Source organism: Pinus tabuliformis, chromosome X (assembly GCF_031772625.1).
Source record: "Pinus tabuliformis cultivar Carrire ecotype Pingquan chromosome X, CPIR1, whole genome shotgun sequence".
In the NCBI taxonomy this organism is placed as follows: domain Eukaryota; kingdom Viridiplantae; phylum Streptophyta; class Pinopsida; order Pinales; family Pinaceae; genus Pinus; species Pinus tabuliformis.
This window is the reverse complement of record NC_142308.1, coordinates 450,008,384-450,032,609: the sequence shown is the minus strand read 5'-3', so window position 1 is coordinate 450,032,609 and position 24,226 is coordinate 450,008,384. Positions and strand designations below refer to the sequence as shown.

The 24,226-nt window shown below is 36.5% G+C and overlaps 1 protein-coding gene across 2 annotated transcripts in view; it reads right to left on the bottom strand.

The window, feature by feature from the left end:
* EYE (conserved oligomeric Golgi complex component-related / COG complex component-like protein) overlaps positions 1–10,948 on the bottom strand; it is a 175,614-nt gene extending 164,666 nt beyond the window's left edge. The window contains exons 1-2 of one of the 2 annotated variants that reach the window (XM_089446455.1): positions 10,890–10,948; positions 10,147–10,838 (exon numbers count right to left, since the gene is read on the bottom strand). In XM_089446455.1, coding sequence (XP_089302581.1) covers positions 10,147–10,431 — 285 coding nt within the window. In that variant the 5' untranslated portion in view covers positions 10,432–10,838; positions 10,890–10,948. Of the gene's footprint in view, positions 1–10,146; positions 10,861–10,889 lie in introns of those variants that run through there. The other variant, XM_089446456.1, reaches the window with a different exon arrangement.
* Positions 10,949–24,226: the final 13,278 nt, after the last annotated feature.

Below are 24,226 nucleotides of genomic sequence, written 5' to 3'. Positions count from 1 at the left end.
GAATGGCATCTTCAGGAATATAGGACAATTGTGCAGAAATAGCTCAGATAAAAATATTCAATATAAGAAGGATGTAGCCATTGAATGACCTCATAAATGCATAAAGGAATGATCATGATCAGGAAGAATCATCTTAGAAAGCAACTATCATCAGCAGAAAGGAGCATTTGCAGGATGAGAATTATAAAGGTCCTCCGATAGAATCTTCAATGGAAGATTCATGACTTTCAAAAACGCAGATGTCTCAATAAGAATTCCACTTTTGGGGATTCAAGGAAGAATGATATGTAGGCAGGGAAGATGAAATCTCAATCTAGGGGAGATGAGAGAAGGAAGGGGAGGGAGAGAAAATAAATAGACCCTCTCCCCTCCCTTTATTCACTTCATCCTATTGAGAGAGCAAGAGTGTTTGGAGCAAGAGAGAGTTTGAAGCAAGGAGAGGAGCTTGGAGGAGTTTGAGGAGCTTGCAAGGGGAGATTGGAGCTTGGGATTGGAGACCAAAGAGGTAGGATCTACACTCCAATCTAGCATTTGTTTTATGTTCATTGCTAAATAAATCAATAAATAAAATTCTCTATTTCCCATTCCAATTTCTCCATTTTTTTGCAAATTCAAAACTTCAAATTTCAAACATCATGGTTATATGGCTTGGCATTTTCTTCTTCTTGGTTCCTTTTTTGGTTATTATGGTGTTGGAGAGTAGAAAAAGGAGGGTTGAACATGAAGAAGAGGATGAAGAAGTGGGTTATAGTGGATTTGATGAAAATCCCGGAGAGGAGTACCTTGCTGAGGAGGAGAGTGAACATGATTCAGCCCAAAAAACTAAACAAGACCAGACCCCATTGTGGAAATATGTTACTAGGCCTGACGCAGGGAAAGGGGGTGGAACCACTAAATTTCACTGCCCCCATTACAATAATAATTACACAGGTTCATACACCCGTGCCAGAAGGCACCTCTGTGGGAAAATACCATGGGATGGAGATAAACAAATAGGAATCAAAACTTGTGCAAGTGTGTTAGCACCAAATAGACCCAAATACATAAGGGAAGAGGAGGAAGCCCAATACAAATCTAAACAATCAAAGGGTTTCTTTGAACCAAGCTCACAATCACATCAATATGCACAAAGAACTCCTTCAGCATCCTCCCATGCAGTGGATATGGAGGCACAGGGTCACCAAACATCTCTTTAAGGTGTAGAACCATATCAGAGTTCCTTGATGAAGGGAGTAGGAATGATGTGGATTCAAAAGTTTATCAGTTTCTCTATGCATGTGGGATACCATTCAATGTTCTTCACTCACCTTATTGGCATGAAATGGTTTCTGCCATAAATGATGCCCCTAAAGGATACAAGAGCCCTGGGTATGACAAGGCTAGAACCATTGGACTTGATCATGAAAAAGCAAAAATATCACATTCTTTGAGTAGAATGACAAATTCTTGGACTGAGCATGGGGTGTCCATTATATCTAATGGATGGACAAGTGTAAAAGGCAAGCCATTGATAAATGTTCTTGTTGTGTCTATTAGTGCGGCCATCTTTCTTTCAACATATGATTACTCAGACAAGTTCAAGACCGACATCAACATTGCAGAACCATTACTTGAAACAATTGAACGTATTGGGCCATACAATGTCATCCAAGTCATCACTGATAATGTTGCTAATTGTAAGGCAGCGGGAGCAATTATTGAGGATAAATACCCCAACATATTTTGGTCTGGGTGATGCATGATATTATTAAGAACAAAAACCAACAATACAAATGGATTGGTGATTTGTACAAGAGAGGCAAAAAAATGATAAAATTTATTACAAATCATAGCAATACCCATGGGCTTTTCCGCAGTCACTCAAGATTGGAGCTGTTGAAGATTGTGAAGACTAGATTTGCTAGCTATTACCTCACCTTCAGGTGCCTTTTGAAGGTAAGAGAGTCATTGGCTAGCATGGTATCAAGTCCACACTGGCAAGTATTAAAGGAAAGGGCTACAAATGCAGCTGACAAGCAAGGTTTTGAACAAGTGGAGGAGACCGCTCTTGATGGTCAGTTTTGGGCACATGTGAGGCAAGTATTGGAATTCACCAAGCCCATTTATCACATGATTCGTTTTGCAGATACAAATAAACCAGTGATTGGGGAGGTGTATGAGCAGATGGATACCATGTTGGGGCAAATAAAAGATATTGTTCAGAAAGATGATCCCAACTTGTATACACTGATTCACAATTGTGTGTGTACACGTGGAATAAACTTAATGTTCCACTACATGCCTTGGCGTATATCCTTATGCCAAAATACTACTCTCCATCTTGGTTGGGCCAACCTGCACCTGGGGGTGGGGTTAGGGTCAAACCCCATACAGATCCAGAGGTATCTACAGGATATATGGAAGCATTAGACAAGTTGGTACCTGACAGGGAGGAGTGTGCTAATCTACGTCTTGAATTAGGTAGATACTTCAGTTTCATGCAATGGAAGATAGAGACAGATTTGATGCTCTCACATGGTGGGAAGCATATGGCGGCATGGGACTTTTGCCAAAGTTCTCTCACAGGTTGTAAATTCTTCTTCTGCAGAGAGGTGTTGGAGCACCTACAGCTTCATACATAATGTGAGAAGAAACAGACTCAATGAAAACCAGGCAAAAATCTTGGTTTATGTGCACTACAACTTGAGGTTGTTGAGTCATTACTGTGATCGGGCTTATGAGGATCCAACATATAAAATTTGGGACAACCACCCAGAGGACGATAATTTGGAGGATGGCACTATACATCTTGAAGAACTAGAAGCAGAACTTATGAGAGATGAAGATGAAGCAACAACCATGCCACCCCCACCATCCAGTAGCAGTGCTCGAGTTCCAAGTCTTGTTCCTTTGTTGTCGTCGCCTCCATGTACATCCACACGTGGAGGGCATTTGCCTTTTGGTTGTGGGACTGTGCGGGAGGAGACTCCTAGAAGACCACCACGACCTGCTCAGAAATTAGACATTATTCGTGGCGGCAAGAGGAAGATGTAGATGATAGATTTACTTGTCTTTTCTAGTTTCTAGTAGTTTTTATAACTGTTCACTCTTTCATATTTATTATGATATTTTTTGTAAACAATATATGACAATTTAAGTTTGCAGTTTGAAGTTGGCAATTATAACTCATTGGTAATCAATTATGAATATGATGCTTCGTGAAAATTGAAAGTTGTTTCAATTCATTTCATTTCATGTTAGATATTCTTTGTTGTAATGGTTACACTTAGCTTACAAGTACAACTTCGGTGATCAATTATGATAAATGTTATATATTGAATTTTAATAGCTTGAAACTTTAAGATTGATGAATCATGATTCATGAGACTCAATATGTTGTATGTTACTAACTTGTGGATGTGGTTGATGAAGATTATAACTTCTAGATGATTGTTGTTATATGGTTCAATATATGTTTTTTATGTTTTTTATATCTAATTCATCATTCTACATGTTTTTGTTGACATATATGCAACAAAATATAAAAAATATATATATATTATATAAAAAACGCTCCCAAACTGGGAGCTTCTGAAAATGTCGCTCCTCGTTTTCGCTCCCGCTCCTAAGTAACCTTGCTTCAAATTGAAAATGTCCAAACACCTTGTAAGTGATTTATGAATACCTCACTAGTTAAGAGGGAGTGTTGAAGAAAGTGTAATTAGGTTCGGTCTTCATAAACGTAATTTTGATCTTTGTACTTGTAAAAGAAAAGAATTATTATTTGTCATTTGAAGATGAGTTTCTTGCTCATTGCATAGGTCTAGCACATGTTGAGGTGCTATAGGAAAGTCAAAGAGTCAATGTAATTATTGAAGACCCCTTGAGGGCAAGTTACACTTATGTAAATATGTCTATGTAAAAATGTCAAGTGAAAGTCAAGACAAAATCCTCCAAGCAAGTCAATCCTCTTGTAAAGAATTAATTTCGGTCCAACAAGTCGGGTCCACGATTAAGCTCAAGTCGGCCCTCTAAGACGGTCATGTCGGCTCAAAAAGGAAGGGACAAAATCACTGTAGGAAGGGCAGCTCGGCCTCACAAGAAGGACACACATCCGCTCTGAAATGAGAAGAGGAAGAGGTGCGAAAAAGTGAAGAGAAGAAGTCTCCTATACAGCGAAAGGAAGGCCGAGTAGGATAACACAGTTTTTGGGTAAGAAGGGCTGCCGCGCGTGCCAGATTAGGGCACACTTCCACAACAGCAAAGGACAAGACATCACAGCCATAGAAAGCAGATTTGGTTGGGTCACAAAAGAAGCAAACGCCAAAAGAAGGATTGTTTTGATAAGTCGAGATTGAAGGATTGCTTGTAGGTCTGATTTATGTCACACGTGCGAAGAGAAGTACATTCTGCTACTAAATGAAATCAGTGATCACAACAATGATAAGAAGCTCGATTAGACAAGAATAAGGACAGAAATAAGGCCTCCTCCTCAAGTAAAGAAGGCTCCACCTCAAGCGAAGAGGGAAAAAGAAGAGTGTCTCTCCTAGGGTGTGCATGACTAGGGTTTCTACAATAAAGCCATCAGTTGAGAAGGACGAAGAAGAAGGTCAAGGTGCAGCAAGAGAAATTGATCTCAGATCAAAGGGAAGGCTTGACTTGTGCTTGGAGGATCTACTTGTCAAGGGTCTAGGGTTTGGAATTTGTCAAATGAAGCTTCAATAAGAGAAATTTGCATAAAGGTTTTCCTCTCTAAGAGATGTTTTTGCCCTGGCTAAGAGCCAACATCTTGTGTTCTTGTCTCTTTTGTTTTGGTAATTGTTTGATGAAGTAAGAGAACACACACTAATATTAATAAGAGAAGATTGTGCTAATAAGAAAAAGTAAAAAGTACCTCACAAATAGTTATCATTGTCAGAGGAATCTTACCCTAACCTAAATGCCCTAGATTCCCCAACATTTCCCTGGCTGAGTACCTACATCTGGTTTTCATTTTGTATTTTTGGCATATATTTGATGATAAGGACACTAATATAATCAACAGAAGAAAAATATAATATCACAGGTAAATGTCAATTCAGAGAAATCAAGAATAAGTTTCACTAATGTTGCCCTAATGGATTTCTCAACACCCCATAGCCACTTGGGAGCACCACATGATGTTTGAGCACCACATGATGTTTTGCTTGGAAATCATGAGGCCACCCCCTTGATCATCATTCATGGAGCCCTCTTCTTCATCATGGCACATTGAGGACTCATCTTGGCCTTCCAACGGCCCTTTCTACTCCATTTTTTTACTATTTCAGCCCTCTTGGGATGGCTTATCATTCAATTTAGTAGCTATTTGGTGGGCTTGTCACCAAAGACATGTTATTTTACACATTAAAATATTATTAGGGGCTTAATTAGGCTAAATCAAACTTGAGGAGCCTCATATAAATAAGAGAGGCCTCATTTGTATTGGATCATCACACTTGGGATTTTCGACTACCTCATTAGAGGATTTTCGGCATGCAATTTTGTGGAGAGATTTGGATGAAGCTAATGCATTTTGATATTTGGAAATCTTCACTAGCTTTTCCTAAGGCTTCTTTTGGCATTCTTGTGGATGGAGATACTCTTGATTGTCTTCTAAGTGCCTTTTCAATGCTATATTTCTGAAATAATGAATGTCTAATGCATGGAATTTTATTCTAATGGTTATTATTGTGCCCTAATTTATGAAAAATTGTTTAAGGACTTGATACTATTGGAAAATTTTGCATGTGTTACTCATAAGATGATGAATGAATGAATGTCCCTAGAGGATAATTTGCATCCTTGAAGCTCCATAACAATTTCCATTGAAGTATAAACGTCTAAAGTTGTCGTGTAGCTGCATCCGTAGTTAGTGAAGTTGCTTCTTTAGGCCTCCTTGAAGAGCGAAGTTACCAAATCAAGATCATTTTTTGACTCCAATTCTCCCAATTGCTAGGCACTGTTCCTAGATCCTTGGTGATCACCCTCAAATCCACGAATCATTTTTCTCTTCACCTAATTCTCTCTTTTTCCTCATCCCTTTAAGGATAAGGAGGCTTTCTAGGGCTTGGTGCTAAATTTTAGGGTGGAGGAATTTTGAATTATGTCCAGACAAGACTCTTCCTTAGTGTCTCCTCTAGGCATCCACAAGTTTTGAATGAATTCCGACAGTGGAATTTCAATATAATTGATGCCCTAGCTATCACACCAAGTGGGAACCCTAGAAGCCATCCTTCAACATGAGGATTCTTTGAAGGTTTGTTCTTTAGTACTTGTTGAAGTTTATCATTTGCAACCTTTTCTCTTATCTACCTTGACCTTGGATGAACTCTTATATCATAAAATTTCTCAACCCCAGGCCCCGTGTAGTCATTCTTTCTTGGAAAGTCTTCCTAGCTTCTCCCAAAGCTCACACTTTTATTGAATCTTTCCATTGAATGAGCCTCCTTGCCTCACTTCAAACCAATCCTGGATACATCTATCACAAGGGAGGGATACTGGGACTCCTCCCGTTGGTGAAAATTTGAGAAGAGAAGGGGACTTAGGTTGTGGTGACAGTGGGCCTTAGTCCCAAATTATTGTTGTGCCCTCTAGCTTTAGCCCATTTACTAGGCCTACTAGTTTGTGCAGCAACCGTGATAATATGGCATGTTTATGTAATGTGGCAATTTTCTTTATGCATTGGTGCTTTATGTGGCAAGATTGATCTAACACATATTAACATAATATCATGATTCACAGACCATAAATGAATGAAGTGATGCATGTTTAAGTATGACACACGTTATGGACACAAATGGTCATAGTGGATTCATGCTAGTAATATGGGCATTCATAGTTGCTAGAAAATGTTAGCTACCACCTAATATGGCACAGTATTGTAACTTTGGATGAATCCATGTGTGTCATGTATGCAATCCGAATCCATGTGTGTGATCTATGCCTCAGGATGTCTTGGGCACTATGGCTACTCACCTTGGTCAAATAGTGAGTAATAGAATTTGAACTAGATAAGTAAATAAAGGAAAGAACCATAGTTGTTATGTTGGTTCCACAATTCTTGTGTAGAAGAAGTGAGGGATTCATCTACACTAACACACAGAAAATGTACTAGAGGTCATGTTAGTATAAGTGGGAGTATATGACTTGCACCCCTGAAATTGGTAGTCACATAAGTACACAATGATCCATAGATGAGTATTTTGAGCATAATGAGGAGGTTTGTGAGCTAGCCATATGATTTTCCCAAAGTGTTGCAGAAATTGTCCTCTATGCAAATAATGTATACCTTGTTAACGAAACACCCTTGTTGCTTATGTAGAAGAGTACGATTCCTTGGCCTTGACAAGGACAACTATATAGAGGTCATGCTTGTATAAGTGGAATTGTGTTGAGTTGCACCCATTAAATTGGTAATAACATAGGTACACAGCAACAATGTTACACAACGTATAAGTGCGATCAGAATTGACAAAAGAATCTGGCGTGCGTGAAGCACTCATCCAAAAAAATAGGAATCAAGGTATCCAAAACCTAACCCTAATTATTTTATAGATATTATTTAAATTTTATATTGAAAAAAAATAATTGCAATCCCAATTAAAGCACGTAAATTGTTTAGCTTTCGTAATCATATTGCAGAATGAGATTCGTCAATGGTAAATACCAACAACTATTGGCCTTATGAAATTCTAGTCTCCAAACAGTTGTAAAATCTTGAAAAAATAATGAGGCAGACATCTTCTACAATGCTCCAAATTCTTCTCAGCTAAAAACGCTTTCAGACCATGAAAAACAACAGCAAGAACGAAGAATGACTAAAAAGTGTTTTTTTACTTTTATCTTGCCTGAGTCTGTGACCTAATGAGTTTGACCAAACTTTTTTTAATCCTACCTAGTCTGTTTAATGGACACACCATGTTCAACTAAACTGCGGGAGTACTCATAATTTGACCTATGCATATCCAAGCTGACAAGTCAATGTTTGTCAATTTGGTCTAGTTCGAGTGGTTATGTGAAGTCGACAAGTGAACGTTTGTCAAATGGGTCTAGCCAAAGTGGTTATGTGATGAGTGTTACCCTCCCCACCTAGGTTTCATTCCCGTAAGTGACATGACAAAGCTTCAAGCCTCTACAAAATCCGGTTTACCATGGATACCATCCTCAGAATGAGGGGAAGTTCCCAGTGAGTTTCCCAAAAATATGCATTACATGGAGAAAAAATGCCAACAAGTAAAAGAATGTTAATAATGAAGTGACAGAAAATCTTGCCAAAAGTGCTAATAAATTACAATGAGCTTGTTGAGTACATGTCTTATAGCACCGCCAATTGGCACAACTGGTTACCCAAGCAATCCAGTTGATGTTGTGGCACCATATGGACACTACAATTAAAGTTTTGGTGAGGCTCGTTATCTTGATGGTACAAATTGTTGATGCTGATATCTGAATTAAATCTGAAATCTGCCACTATGCATTGACTAGAAACGGATCCACTTATACCTGAAAAGGATCTGAACCAAGATTCCAAAATACACAAAGCAAACCAAGAATCCAATACGAATCTAAGATTCCCTAATCCCGAGAAGATTCGAATGCAGGTGTCGGGCATCCTAAGTCGAATCCAGTGCCATAGCTCGACAATGATCCATAGATGAGTGTTTCAAGCATAATGATGAGGTTTGTGCGCTAGCCATATGATTTTCCAGGAGTGATGCAAAGCATGTCCAATATGTAAACAAATGTATAACTTAATTAACGAAAGGAATATGCATTTATTGTTCTTTATTTCTCAACAATTCAATCCCTCACGGGGATCATCATTAGGAAACTATAACTTGATAACCAAACACCCCCGGTGGTGCTTGAGTAGAGTCGTATTGCATGCTAATGCATATCTACATGTCTATTTTTTGAACATCAATCTGCTACAAGTGTGACGAAATCCAGAACATGTAACATCTTTGGAAAGATGAATAAGCTTTTTTCCTTCTTAACAAAGGTAACATGTATGTTTTCTAATAATGTATTGGTGATGCCCACGGGTAATAGAGCAAATGGTGACAGGGTGTTTTGTTAAGGCACTCCATGGTGTAAAGGTCAACAGTTAGAAACTTCGTGGGCAAAAATTCAGCATGCTAAGGGCTAGTGTGGCCCAAGCCAGGTGTGATCCCCGGGTGATTTTGATGGCTTAAATGCCCCTGGTAGCAGGTAATCAAGCAATAGGTTAGGCGTGTCAGCCATCTCAAGACTCACATAACTTAGAAAACAAAAAAAAATGTATTGGTGATATTTATTAAAATGTTTTGGCCTCATGTAGCCAATGGATAAGGTACAACTTGAATTTATGTCTAAATATGCCTATAAACATCATCAAACTAACAGTTCATTAGATAAGAGAGTGTGTTCCACAGCATGATAAGTTGAAGGATGATGAATAATAAGAGAGAAGCAAGAACACCAACATGAGGAGCTGATATATAGCAACAACAATACCAAGATCTAGCCTAGGAGAAGGTTTGAGTTTTCCATATTTATTCCATTATAACGAAAGTAACAGTGTTCAAAAATTATCAGGGGCACCGCTGGCAAATTTAATTGAGTGTTCCAAAAAAACTATGTGATAAAATAAATTATAAAATATATATACATAGCAACTAAGTAGAAAGTTTTAGTCAGTACAGTCAGCTTTTGTCAGTGGGAAAGTTGGCTTTGGGGTGTAAATGCCTAGATTATAGTGATAACAACCTCTCTCACTCCAGTATTAGCAGTTCGTTATTATATCTTGCAGCTCTGTGCATAGTTTTGGTTTGTGATTGATTCTTATGCGATGCTACAAACTATCTTATTACATTGTCATATCCATATATTGGGACTTCGCTCCACATTAATACTCCCAACCTTTTGTATTTCTACCAATATACATCAAAAGCATTGGGCTCCTTATTTCTATACTTCATATAGATCCAGAATTGATATAGGGATCAAATTTTCAAGCGAATTTCTGTAGACAATCGTGGTATGCAAGTTCAAAGGTTTTTCTACAAAACCGACATAGTTTCCGTAATGCTGATTCAAGTAGGATTTAAATAATTTTCGATACATACTGATAGATAAATAAGTGAATTGTGAGGAGATGAAAAGGACCTTTTTGAGCTTCTGAAGGATCCCGGAGACGGCAGATCGAAGAGTAACGGCATCGTCTCGGACCCGAATGACATCTCGAGAAGCGCGGGGGACACGGAGCAATGCAGCAGCACTCTGCTCATCTAATGCAGAGGCAATTTCTTCCGACATGACCTGCAATTTCATCTCCAGATCACCCAGGTGTTTCTCTACGGGATCTTCCGGATGCCGAGCCTTGCAAGCCCCATTTATCCACTTCTTTGCATCGAATTTTTCGTCGGAAAAGCTCGCCAAATCGAGCATCATCTTCCAGAATTGAAATGTAACCCTGCCTCAGCAGTCGGGTACCGAACAAAATAGCGTCAGCGCTAGATCCAAAGGGAAAGGAGGGGTTTAAGGGAAGGTTTTGAATCTTGGATCAATGTCTCCTCCTCTGCATAGTTATATCATATGCGCGCTCGGTTTTAGACGAAACCACCCAGAATTTGCCGGAATGCGATCGAAACTCTTGATATGTCCTCCAGGATAATAAGTTGAGCACATACCAGAATGCCCAGGATCAAACCACATATCAGAAAGCCCAGGATCAACGGATGGTAAATTACCAAACTACGTCATGTTAGATGACTTCCGAACTCAAAACAAATAAACAGTACTATAACCTGATGATGAGAAATAAAAACCAAGTCCCCTTCGCTCGCATGTTCTATAACCTGATGATGAGAAATAAAAACCAAGTCCCCTTCGCTCGCCTGTTCTATAACCTGATGATGAGAAATAAAAACCAAGTCCCCTTCGCATGTCCCATAAGAAGCTGAAGATGAGAAATAAAAACCAGATTTTCACCCAGGCCGGTTATATTATATTGTTTTTAGTTTTTATATTGTTTTTAGTTTTTAGTTAAAATGCTGTAAGTCAAACAAAATGTTATAAATATTTATAATGTTTTTGATAAATTTATATTAAAATAAATTTTTGAAAAAAAAAAAAAAATATATATATATATATATTTATATTTATATTTATATTTGTATAATAAAAAAAATCTATTTATTTTTTTATTAGTTATTTATATTTTATGTGGTTTAAAATAAATTTGTTCAGGAAAAAAATAATTTAAAATAATTAAATTTAAAAAAAATGATAATTACACGTATCATAAATTTAACAAGGTCGTTATGTTGGTCAAGTAGTTGTTATTTTTCTAATGTGTATGGAGATGATGGTTATATGCGCAAAATTTGCGGACATAATATTTATCTTTGCTTTGAATGTAGGTTTCTATGATTCTTCATTATCATATACTAGGTCTCTTACTGATAAATCACATACAAATTTTTAAAGTCAACGCGTTTCGAACCACTTAGTGTGGTTCATCATTTATCTTTGTTTTCAATTTAAACTTTTAACCTTTTATATTATTCTTGAGCATTTTCGCCCAATTTCCGAGCCATCATTGCTTGACCTTTAATTTTCTTCAGCACTTTCTCTCAATTTCTAAGCCACCATTCCTCGACCTTTCGGATACTCATGCATATTGGCCCTAGTTTTTATGAATGAAAGAACACCTGTAGCAATTGTGGAGGGAGAACCAAATGCATAATTTTCACTCAATTTCCAAGCCACCACTCTTCAACCTTTCTAGATGCTCATGCACATTGGCCCTAGTTTAGTCTAGCTGTGAATGAAAGAATACCTATAGCAACTGTGGGAGGAAAAACTAAATGTATAATTTTGGCTCAATTCTCAAGCCACCACTCCTCGACCTTTCTAGATGCTCATACACATTGGCCCTACGCTTAGTCTAGGTGTGAATGAAAGAACACTTGTAGCAACTGTGGCAGGAAAACACCAGGAAACAAAAGTCACAGAAGTATCTTTTCCTCACCATCGTTCATAAGAAAGTCAAATCAAGGTAATTTCATATATGTTTTAGTAACGTTGGGAAGAGGTAGATAATAAAATGCCCCTGTTGGACAACTATTACATCATTTAGTGTTAAATCCATGAATGATTTTAGTTTGCCACATCATCCTTTCAAAACTACATTTAACATCTTTGTTCCTCAAGCTTGGGTCAAAAGGCCTTTGTGTTGCTTTAGGGTGGTTGTTTATGTGAAACTTTTATGGCATAAATTTTGCTCGTGGAGTAATATGCTCCTCAAGTTATACATGAAAGACTAGTTGTATTCATGCCTTGGTTATCATCCATATCTGGTACCTGTAAGTCGGAAGTGGTATGTTCAAGATGTCCTTTTTTTCCTGTAAAGTATTTAATGTTTAGGTTGTGGATTTTCCTTAATGATGCCTTTAGTGGATAAGTCTTGGTGGCATTTGTCATCTGTTTATCAACATGCAGTCTTCATTTATTTTTTCGTAAATGGGATATTGTGAAAATTGCCATCTTCTCGTATGTTGAAATCCCTGTCATACGCATTTATAACTCACTTTTCTACTTAATCAAAAAATTGACTAGTAGATATTTTGATTGCATATTTCAATTAGTTATATAAATCCTCGATGAGTTAGTTTTGGTGAAAATTTTGTACAAAAGAACCTTTATCAATTGAGTTTTTTGGAAGTTGTTACAACTAATTATGGATTGAGGCCTTGCGAATTGGCAAATTCAATTTTGTAGTCATATTCCTATGTGTGTTAACTTCCTACAAATACCTTATTGTACCAAAAATCAATTGACTTTTGATTATAAATCTCAAACGTCGTCTTCTGTCAATAACAATACATTGATGGTCCCAAGTTCTGCTTCAAGATATTCTACATATCAAAGCTCATTCGGAGGTTGTTGATGCATATCTTTGTGCTACCAAATTGTTTAGCTCTCAGAATGTCAAAAACTTTGTTTTGCTAAGTTATCATATCTTATGATAAGAAAAACACTTAAATCCCATTTGCATGCCCAAGAACAAGTCAAGAACTAATAGCACATACAAAAAAAATCATAGATGAATATGAATAGCAAGCTACCTGAACTCAACTGCCACCCACTTAACACGGGGGCCTATCACACAGCCTCCTACTTGAGATCATGTCAATCTTCACTTCACAGTGTTTACTCCTTGCACAAAAGAACTATATACCAAGAACAAACTATGTTTCATAAAGGTTGGGGAGGGGGGGGGGGGGTGGCGGGGGGTAAAATTGAGGGATAGTTGGAGAGACCCCCAAAATTTCAAGGAACAAAATGAGGAAAGCAGAGTAAGGGACATAGATGATCGTCCCCCATCAACACATGAAAATATAGAAAATATAAATAGAAGTAATTGTATATCTAATGAATTGTGATGAATGATGGATAAGGGAATAATCAATCTTTATAACTCATGAAGAACAATTGAATTTATAGGATTCAAGGCACTCAATAGCCACATCCTAGGATTTCAAATTATATTAGTAATGGGGTTTGACATTTCTTTCAATCACAGATTGGAAACTATGTTTTAAACCTCAATTTGAGGAAGCTTCAATTCAACCCATATGGGTGAAACTATATGCTCTATGACTTGAATGTGGAATGATTGAACTCTTGTGGCAATAGGGTGACATCTTAGTTTTGATAATAGGGAAAAAAACCAAAATCAACAAGCGATGGCTAAAATCCTAGTCGATTTGGATCTAAGAGATAAGATTCTAAGAATGGTTGACGCTGAAGCAAACCAAAGGAATTATAGTCAAATCTTGGACTATGTTAGAATTGCAAATCCAGGTTCTATAGTCAAATCTTGGGCTAAGCTAGAATTCCATTTTGATTGTCCAAGTGCCATATTTAGGAGCATCCAAAGGCCAAATGTATGGCTAAAAAGAGGAATTTCAAATGGCACAAAGTGGATCAAAGAAATCCTAATCAAAGCGAGATTGTGTATTAAGCAATGCCATCAAGAAAAGATGATGGGGGGTAAAAACCATATTCAATTATCTTTTGACATAATGCGGGGTCATAATGGAAGTGATCAACCTCTTGGTTGTTGACATTTGAAAGGTATCTACAAAAGTTATGGAGAGCCTCTCCATTCCATCAGAGGAGAAAAAATTCCATGGAAAAAGTGTCGACAATGTTTAAGATGGAAAATGATGCAGCCATATGGCCGCAAAACCCAAATTAATGTGGACCTAAGACTGAGTCTGCTAAATCCCGGGATTTCATTCTGTATATCGTGTGCCCTAGTTGAAAACCGCACTCTGCCATAGCCCATAAAACCTCTAGTCAGTCTTTTTAAAACCTACTTTAAAACTTCTTTAATAAAACCCGCTTTATTCATCATTTTCTTATATGTTGCAACAATCTTATCACACCAGTTTTATAAAGGAAAATCTCAATTTCCACGCATCCTAATCATCAGAGCCAAACCTAGGAACTTCGGTTCAAAACCCAAATTGAAATTCCTCCACAAACGCTTTTAAATATTTAAACGCTTCACCTTACCATTATTGACCTTCGCCTCTTTATATGACCACTACACGTGACCGCGGCTCCCATCACAAATTCCTTCACAAATGCTCGAAACACTTTATTGCAATTACCAATCGCTGAACCACTCCTCAACAATATTAAATCGCATCGCAATATCGCATCATCACCATTTCAACTCATTGCATTTCTCGGCTCCCTTTACTGATATGTGATGTGCAATAAGACTTGACTGTCCATCTTCCACTGCGATTCTGCGCTCTAATCTCGTCCATTCGTTCCACCTTCGGACCCTCATTCAAAATTCTTTAGAATTTGGGGAAAAATCATAGTTTCTGTCTTCGGAGAAGTATAGTTGTTCTCTGCCTGTCCTCAATAATGCGACTGCAATTAACTCCAGGTGATCCATCTGCCATTACAATAAGGATCTCGACTTATATATACGCCTTACACATAGATTCCTAAACAATCATCTCAACACTGATTCCTAAAGGAAATTTCAGAAGGTTTCACCAATGTCACTCGACACAGAGAAATCATATTATTTTTGCAAACTAACGGTTTAATGCAGTTTTATACTTTGTCTACGATTCACTCAGAAACGAATTGCACACATAATCTATTCACCCTCACGCACACTATGTTTTTGTATTTTCATTAATATAACAGAATATAATTACATAGGCCAGTAGCCATACTCGTAAGGCCCAATTTACAGCCCCGGGCCAACCTCCCAAATGCTTCAAATGTTTACAATATATACAAAGATAAATCTGAACTAATTTCAGTTCAGATCCAACAATCTCTCAATCTCTCCTAAAGCTTCTCCCAATTCCATTCTTTACTCAACCAAAATCCTATATTAGACCTCTAGATCCCTAAAATCCTTATGAGATCTCAACTAGCCTAAATCTCTCATGTCCTCCTACATTCGAGAACATTTACAAATATTCCTCACAATATTTAATTAAATCCTATTCTAAATCACTCAAAACATTGAAAATTACATTAATTAAATACTTAGGGAACCAACTCCCTTGAAAACACAAGACCCCCTAGATTCTACTAAATGTACAAAATTTGGAACCATGATGCTCCTACATCAGACTCCCAAGGTAGAAAATAATCATGATCTCCAGATCATGTGTCTCCAATCGTTGTCCTCCTGGATCCCGGACTTTGTTCTGTATTCTATCTTTGGCTGCCTCTCTTCCTTTCTATTGTTTTATTGTTGTTGTTGTTGTTTGCTGTTGTTCTCCAGGTCTCTATACTTTATGTTGCATTGCCCCACTAGCTATGCTCTCACAATCTACTGTTGTCTTTTTCTTACTGCTGCTTTGCTTTCTTGTTGTTGTCTTCTCCCTTTGAGAAATTTTTCTCATCAATTCAATTTCTATGTCCAACTCATTTCCTTGTTGTACTTCTTTCTCTTCCTCTGCTGCAGATCCTTTGCAGTCTTCATCAAGCTCTTTCTTCTCTACTGGTGCTTTCAGCCATTTCTCCAGTAGCTCCAATTCTTTCTCCCATTCACTGATCCTTTGATGAGAGTTTAGTCCTTCTTCTTTGTTGACTACCTCAACAGCTTCCATGGTTATCTCCATTGTGCCTATCATCATGATGGAATGATGATCCTTCACTATGTTTTCAGCTAACATAGTCTCTTCTTCAAGTTTGCCTTTAATCTTCTGCTGGTTACCTTCACTTTGGAGTTGTTGGATCCTTACTACCACCCTTACATCCTTACCCTCTTGTTGCTTCTAAACTTTTATCTCATCTCCAAATAACCTCTGTTCAATATCTTTGATCACAACATCACACTCATTCATTCTATTCATTGTTCCTGCAAACAAACTATTGGTTTGTAAATTAAAACACTCTTCTGTCTCCATGACTATTAGAGACTCTCTGCTACTGTCAAGTATTGTTGTAACCATTTCTTTTCTATTGCCATGTTCTCCTAGAAACTTCTCCAACAATTCAATCTCCTCAAGCATTTTATCACAATGCTCTTCATTTCCAGCTTCATCCTTTATATAGTCACTATTTCTCAGTGATTCACTCTGATTGTCTTCCATAGACAATTATGTTTCAGTCATCTCCACAGAAATAAGTTTTTGTTCTCTCCTTATGCTTTCAAAAATCAATACTTCATCAACTCCATGCTCTGTAACAGTATTTGAGAATTGTCCTTCTTTAGCACTTATAATCCCTGTATTCATACAACAATTATCAATTGAAAAAATCTAAGGCTTAACAGCCCCCAACTGATGTTTCAAATATCAGCGCTTCAGGCTGAACTTCATCTCCTTCTTCCATAAGAAATTGTCCCTGTTTTGTAACAGCTCCAAATATCAATTCATCAATAAGTTCTTTCTGCTGCAACAAGTCAATGTTTTCCTCATTCAAGAGGCATCCTCCATCATACTTTGCTTCAGAATTTTTATCTTCTGAGAGGTACTCTTCATCCTTCTTTTCATCCAGACTTTCATCAATTTTTATGACAACTTCAAAAGACTGCCAATCCTCTGCAAAACCTGCAAACACATCAAAATTATTAGATTAAAAAATATAAGGCTTTATAGCCTCTTTTGCTACCTTTGTCCACATTTCTTCATGTTGCCTTGAACTATCACAATAGTTCATGAGATCTTTAACTGATCTCCATTCTTCATCTTCACCCAAAACTTCACCCTGTTTTGCTTCACAAATGGAAACTTCCATTTCCAACTCAACTTCTCTGAGTTTTTCCACCATCCACTTCACTTGCCTCTGTTGTAGCCTTCTCTGTAACTTAGGCCACTTCACTGTCTTTTTCCTCAAGACCCAACCTTGTCTTTGATTTTCCTCTAGCAGCATCATTAACACATCGAGTTGTTCTTTTAACTCAGTAATCTCCTTGTCAAGCTCCTCTTGACTCCATTTCTTCGTCATGTCATTTGCCTTGACATCCTTTCCTCTATTTCTGCTATGGCTTTTCTCTGAACCTCTGCAATGACTTTCCATAGTCCCTATCTTCACCTCTTCTCTTGTGAACTTCCCTTGTCCACTTAACTACACTCAAGCCTCTCCTTTGTAAGTCTTCAAACCTACCTTTATACCAATGCAAGCTTCCTTCTGAGCCTGGTCTCTTGGTATTTTATGGTTCTCTACCTCTGGAACCACTCTTTGAGAAACACCTTGCTCCTTCTGGCTTCTGCAGTATTTCACTCTCTTTTGAGAACATTCACGTGTCCTCCTTATCCAACCTCTGTTGGAATTCTTCAAGGTTCTGCCACACTCCAAGAACTTCCAAAAGTTCTTCCCATAGTCTTATTGTTGTAGTCTTGTGCTAAACTTTTCACTAATTCAATTGCTGCTAATCATCAAATAAACGTTCATACCTCTTTAATCAATCCGCTTCTTGGCTAGCTTGTCTTCTCTTGTGTCATAGCTTACTGCCATGATCGACTGTCACATCAACAAATCTCTCAGGTTCTAGACTACCCTGCTTTCACTGCGTACTCTTTCAATATACAACTGCTGCCACCTGTATTCAACATAAAATCATCAGACACACTGCTAAAATTATTCCTCATCTGTCTTTTCTGTTACAGTTTCCAGGTTCTGTTGTCCAGTTCTACTCCCAAAGTAGAAAACAATCACAGTCTACCAGCTATGATCACTCTGTAAGAACAAATCCACTTCCTCTGTTACTATGTTGTACACAAGAATCAACCACCAATACCGCTAATGATGGCCGACATGGTTCTCAACTATCACAACTGAGGACTTCAACACCAAATCCTTTTAGAAGTCTTCGAAAAGCAACCTCCAACTTCATATGAAGTTCTGCTTCCAATTTCAGTAGCTCCTTGCTCTCGACTGATGCAAGTCTTCTCACCTTCCTCGATTGGTACCTGCACAAAATATAAAGGCCAAACGCTTACCAATTCTCAGCATACTCGCACCTTCTTCCATTGCACAAAGAATCCCTTCTGCTCTGATACCAAATGATGCAGCCATATGGCCGCAAAACCCAAATTAATGCAGTCCTAAGACTGAGTCTACTCAATCCCAGGATTTTATTCTGTATATAGTGTGCCCTGGTTGAAAACCGCACTCTTCCATAGTTCATAAAACCTCTAGTCAGTCTTTTTAAAACCTACTTTAAAACTTCTTTAATAAAACCTGCTTTATTCATCATTTTCTTATATGCAGCAACAATCTTATCATACTAGTTTTATAAAGGAAAATCTCAATTTCCACGCATCCTAATCATCGGAGCCAAACCTAGGAACTTCGGTTCAAAACCCAAATTGAAATTCTTCCATAAGCGCTTTTAAATATTTAAACGCTTCACCTTACCTTTATTGACCTTCGCCTCTTTATATGACCACTACACGTGACCATGACTTCCCATCACAAATTCCTTCGCAAATGCTCCAAACACTTTATCACAATTACTAATCATTGAACCACTGCTCAACAATATTAAATCACATCGCAATTACATATCCCATCGCATTGCAATATCGCATCATCACCATTTTGGCTCATCTCATTTCTCGGCTCCCTTTACTGATATGTGATGTGCGATAAGATCTTGACCGTCCATCTGCGCTGTGATTCTGCGCTCCGATATCGTTCATCCATTCCACCTTCGGACCCTCATTCAAAATTCTTTGGAATTTGGGGAAAAATCATAGTTTCTGTCTTCGGATAAGTATAGTTGTTCTCCATTTGTCCTCAATAATATGATTGCAATTAACTCTAGGCTGACCCATCCGCCATTACAATAAGGATCTCAACTTATATATATGCCTTACACACAAATTCCTAAACAAACATCTCAACACTGATTCCGCAAGGAAACTTTAGAAGGTTTCACCAATGTCGCTCGACACAGAGAAATCATATTATTTTTGCAGACTAACAGTTTAATGCAGTTTTATACTCTGTCTATGATTCACTCATAAACGAATTGCACACATAATCTATTCACCCTCACGCACACTATGTTTTTGTATTTTCATTAATATAACAGAATATAATTACATAGGCGAGTAGCCATAATCGTAAGGCCCAATTTACAGCCCTGGGCCAACCTCCCGAATGCTTCGAATGTTTACAATATATACAAAGAGATATCTTAACTAATTTCAATTCAGATCCAACAATCTCTCAATCTCTCCTAAAGCTTCTCCCAATTCCATTCTCTACTCAACCAAAATCCTATATTAGACCTCTAGATCCATAAAATCCTTATGAGATCTCAACTAGCCCAAATCTCTCATGTCCTCTTACATTTGAGAACATTTACAAACATTCCTCACAATATTTAATTAAATCCTATTCTAAATCACTCAAAACATTGAAAATTACATTAATTAAATACTTAGGGAACCAACTCCCTTGAAAACACCAGACCCCCTAGATTCTACTAAATGTACAAAATTTGGAACCATGATGCTCCTGCATCATAAAGCCCAACCTAGAAAACGATACGGAAGAATTGTCTACATGGCAATGCATCGTGAAATTGGTAGGCTATCGTCTCCCACTTGTTTCATTAGTTTGGAATCTAAAAGTGCAAAAGCCACTAAGTCAACTCTAGTTCCCCAAGCAAAGGGGGTTTTATACCATTGGTTTAAGAAGTTCTATGTAGGAATCTTCTGAGTCTAGATTGAAAGATAACTCTCCTCTACACTCTTTGGAGGATTGTATGGATCACACCCATTAACCTACTAGATATATGCTTTGTTCTAGAAAGAAAGATCCCCGATCTTATTTGGTGGATGTTTAGATCTTGGACATATAGGAAGCACTAATACTCCTAGTAGGAAATCCTTCCTATAAAAAATGTGCAAATGAAAGCAAAGCAATAGGCTATATTAGGATAAAACAAATCAATTAAAAGGGCCTTTCGAGCAGGGTACACCACATATTAAATATGGATTGTAGATAATTCATATCTACAATCTAGATTTAATTTCATTTCAAGAAACTTTGAGGGATGTCAAAAGTGGAAAGTATTTGTCACTAGATTCAAATGGCAAATCAAGGGACATGCTCCAAATTGGAATCATTCCTTCAATCTAACTGCTTCCTTTGAACTTGATGTAGATATAAATCCTTGGAAATAGATAAAGATATTTTAGTCACAAGCCTACACAATCCATATAAGAATAGACACTCAGTCTCGGAAAGGTTTCTTCAATCAATGTTTACTGAATCAAGAGACTATAATTAGTGGAAGGGAACACAAGGTAGGAAAGAAAACATTACGATTATTTTAACCTTTTCAACTATTTTATAAGAAGTGAACCCCACAAACTTCACGTAACTCTATTCAACTTCATACGAACTCAAATGAATTTGTATGTTGAATCAGTGCATCTTGAAGTTCATGATGAAATTTGTCTTGAAATTCAACAACCATGTTCGAGTAAGCCTGAAAATCAGTAAATTTCAAACTTAAAGCTTTTAACCACCTCCCAATCCTTTCTACACTAGTACAAAACAACTAATTAATTACTAAAAATACGACCAAAATTTGCATATAAACGACCATTTTTCAGTCTATGACGAATAATGGTTAATTTAAAGTACCTTATAATGCCAACCTTTAGTCACGTTTAGCTTAATCATTAATTGGTTGTTTCAATTTTATCATCTAGTAGTATATTTAGTCATAAATTTGGTCATTAATTGTCACAAATAATGACCAAATACATAACAAAATATACTACTTCATGACCACCCAAGAAAACAAATTAATAACCAAAGAAATATGACCAAAATGTTGGTCATGTTATAAGATACTATAAATTAGCTACTAGTAGTCATATATATGCAAATTTTAGTTAATGTTTGAAACCAATTAATGACCAAATAATTATGGCTAAAAAAAATGACTAATAGTCTTATATATGCAAAATTTACTCATCATTTTTAATCACAAATTTATCATTTACAGTAGTCATTTGCCTTTTTTTGTAGTTTCATATTCATTATATAAACGATTGATTTAGTAGTTTATAGTCATTTCATTTACTTTCATTAATAATCATTATGAATGACTAATTTAGTCGTCGTATATTCATTTTATTTGTGTTCAGCATTAATCAATATAAACAACTAAATTAGTTGTTTTAGATTGATTTTATGTGTTCATTATTAATGAGCATAAATTAATTAGTATGATTTTGCGACTAAATTAAAAAATAATGGCATACAATGTGCATGTTCATCTAATATGAAAACGCAAAGTTACATATGTTAATTACAATACTAAATAATATCAAGTACAACTATAAATAATTTCAACCACATAAATTATATTATATGAAATGTCAAGTATTACAATATGAGTTTCTAACTTAATATTGGTTGGACTACAATTTACACATGAAATATTGTTTCATCACTTCAAAACATTATCATTGTATTGTCAATGTGTTGAAAGTGTCTTCACAAACTCTAAAGACTTGGCCATCGGTTTGTATGTGTGTGTCTCATGCAAGATATTGGATTTAAGGGTATCACTAGATGAATTCTCTTCTCTCTCTCTTTTTGCATTTGTCACTCTAGTGTTATTGTTCTAATATTTCTTCAATCCCTATTTCTTACATCAATATTGAGTTCCTTTTCTAAAAATGAAAGAAGATACAATGTAAAGTATAAGACATGAAAGACGGTGAACTTTGGAAATAAGCTAAAGTAGACTACAAAGGATTTATATGACATATACCTCAACACCAGCAATGGCAATGCCATTTTCCCCCATAAAAGTAAGAAATTTGAACAAGTTTTCTTCAATTGAGTGATAATGACCACTATGTGGTGAGATGACTATATAAACAAAGCAAATAAAATGTCACCATAGAAAATAACACCTTAGGAAATTAGTATTCAACCTTCAGGAAAAGATTAGGCACAATCATGCCAACTAAGTTACAAGTTAAAAAGCTCAGGATGTAGATAACTTGTGAAAACAAATGGAAAGAAAAGACATCATATAACAAGAGCAATTGGCATAGCAGTAGTACCTGTCGACATGAAATTTTGCTTGGAAATCTTAAACTTAAAGTTATTGCAAATTTCAAGAGCGTACTGTGAAGCAATTTTCACTCTTGAATTGTTTTCATTGTAGCAGGGCATTTTAGAATGCAATTCAATATTTGGAAAACTAAGAGTAATTTTAACATTGATGCAACTATATCAACTGAATTAATGCATAAAAAAATTCCATGCAATGCGAAGAAAAAATGGCTTACATTGTGTAATTTTGGTTTGCGGTCAAAATCACTCCAACAAAGAGGAGGTTGATACCATGTCCAAATAATGAACCAATATTTCTGCATCATCTTTTGCAATCAATTTCTGTGTATCTAAGATTGTATCTAAATAGCCTACCAACAATGCATTTGTGCTTGATTACCTTAGAAGAACCATTGAATGGGCGGGATGCATGAAAGTGAAAAAGGAACCATTACGGGTGGCATGTCAGAGCCTTTTCCTCTACTTATGAGACCTAAAACTAATGGAATTTATCAATATGAAAAATTTCAGAAGCCACATATTACAATCATGTTTCTACGCATCAACCAAAACTAACTCGCAATGAATGATACAATGATAAAAAAGTAAATTGCATTTCTGGTGAGTTAGAAGTGTAACTATGATAATATAGTAACATTTTAATAAATATACAATCATTTTTCTATGTGTTAAAGCAAAAATAACTCTCAATGGATGATACAATGACAAAACTGTAGATTGCATTTATGGTGAGATAGATGTGCAAATACAGTAATATAATAACATGAACAAAGTTTTCTACACCTTGTATAATAAACCTAAGAAAAACTAGTTTCTAAAATAAAAACTAATGCTTGGAGTACCAACAACTTGCACATATTAACCAAGTGTCAGTGGTTAATACAAGCCTTACCTTGGTTCCACTATGTCGAAGTTTCCTCAATGTTGCAAGATAAGAATTGATCCTTTGATGGTGCCTTATTTCAGGTTCACTATGGTTTTTCGATGTTGTAAGGGATTCCACTTCTAAGATCTTTAGAGTAACAAGAATCAAGATGCCTTCACTTGTTCATGTATTCTTTCATAAGAATGCAGACTTCATCGATGATTTTAGACTCTCAAAATAAAGCTCCACAATTTTCTACCTGATTAAGTTCAACAACCCTAAGATATCTAGAAAATAAAGATTCTCAATGTTGAATAATTTACATCAAAGTAGTTGTATATCGGTTTGGTTTTAATCCATGAAGTGTCGATGCTAGGTATAAAAAGTATGGTGACAATTTCTTATTCATAGGAGCGGAACTAACCAACTTTTATTTCATGCCCATGATTTTGAAAATAGCAAGAGTAATGAAATCCCTTTGACATCCACAAACACAAGACACAACATGAACCACGGTTGAATGAATTCAATTCTACCAATGTGATGATAATTTCTACACCCTCTGCAATAAATATAATTATGATTTGCATCATCGTTTCTATCAAATGAAAAAGTCATTCTTATGAAGATGCAAATGGCAAAGTTTCAATAAAATGGAGACACTCTGAAGTGAACAACCACTTTATGTATTTTATTTTAGTTGCCACAATTGTTCTCATAGATCAATGGTGCTGATTTGAAATTGTTGCAAGCACCACATTATTTGCACAT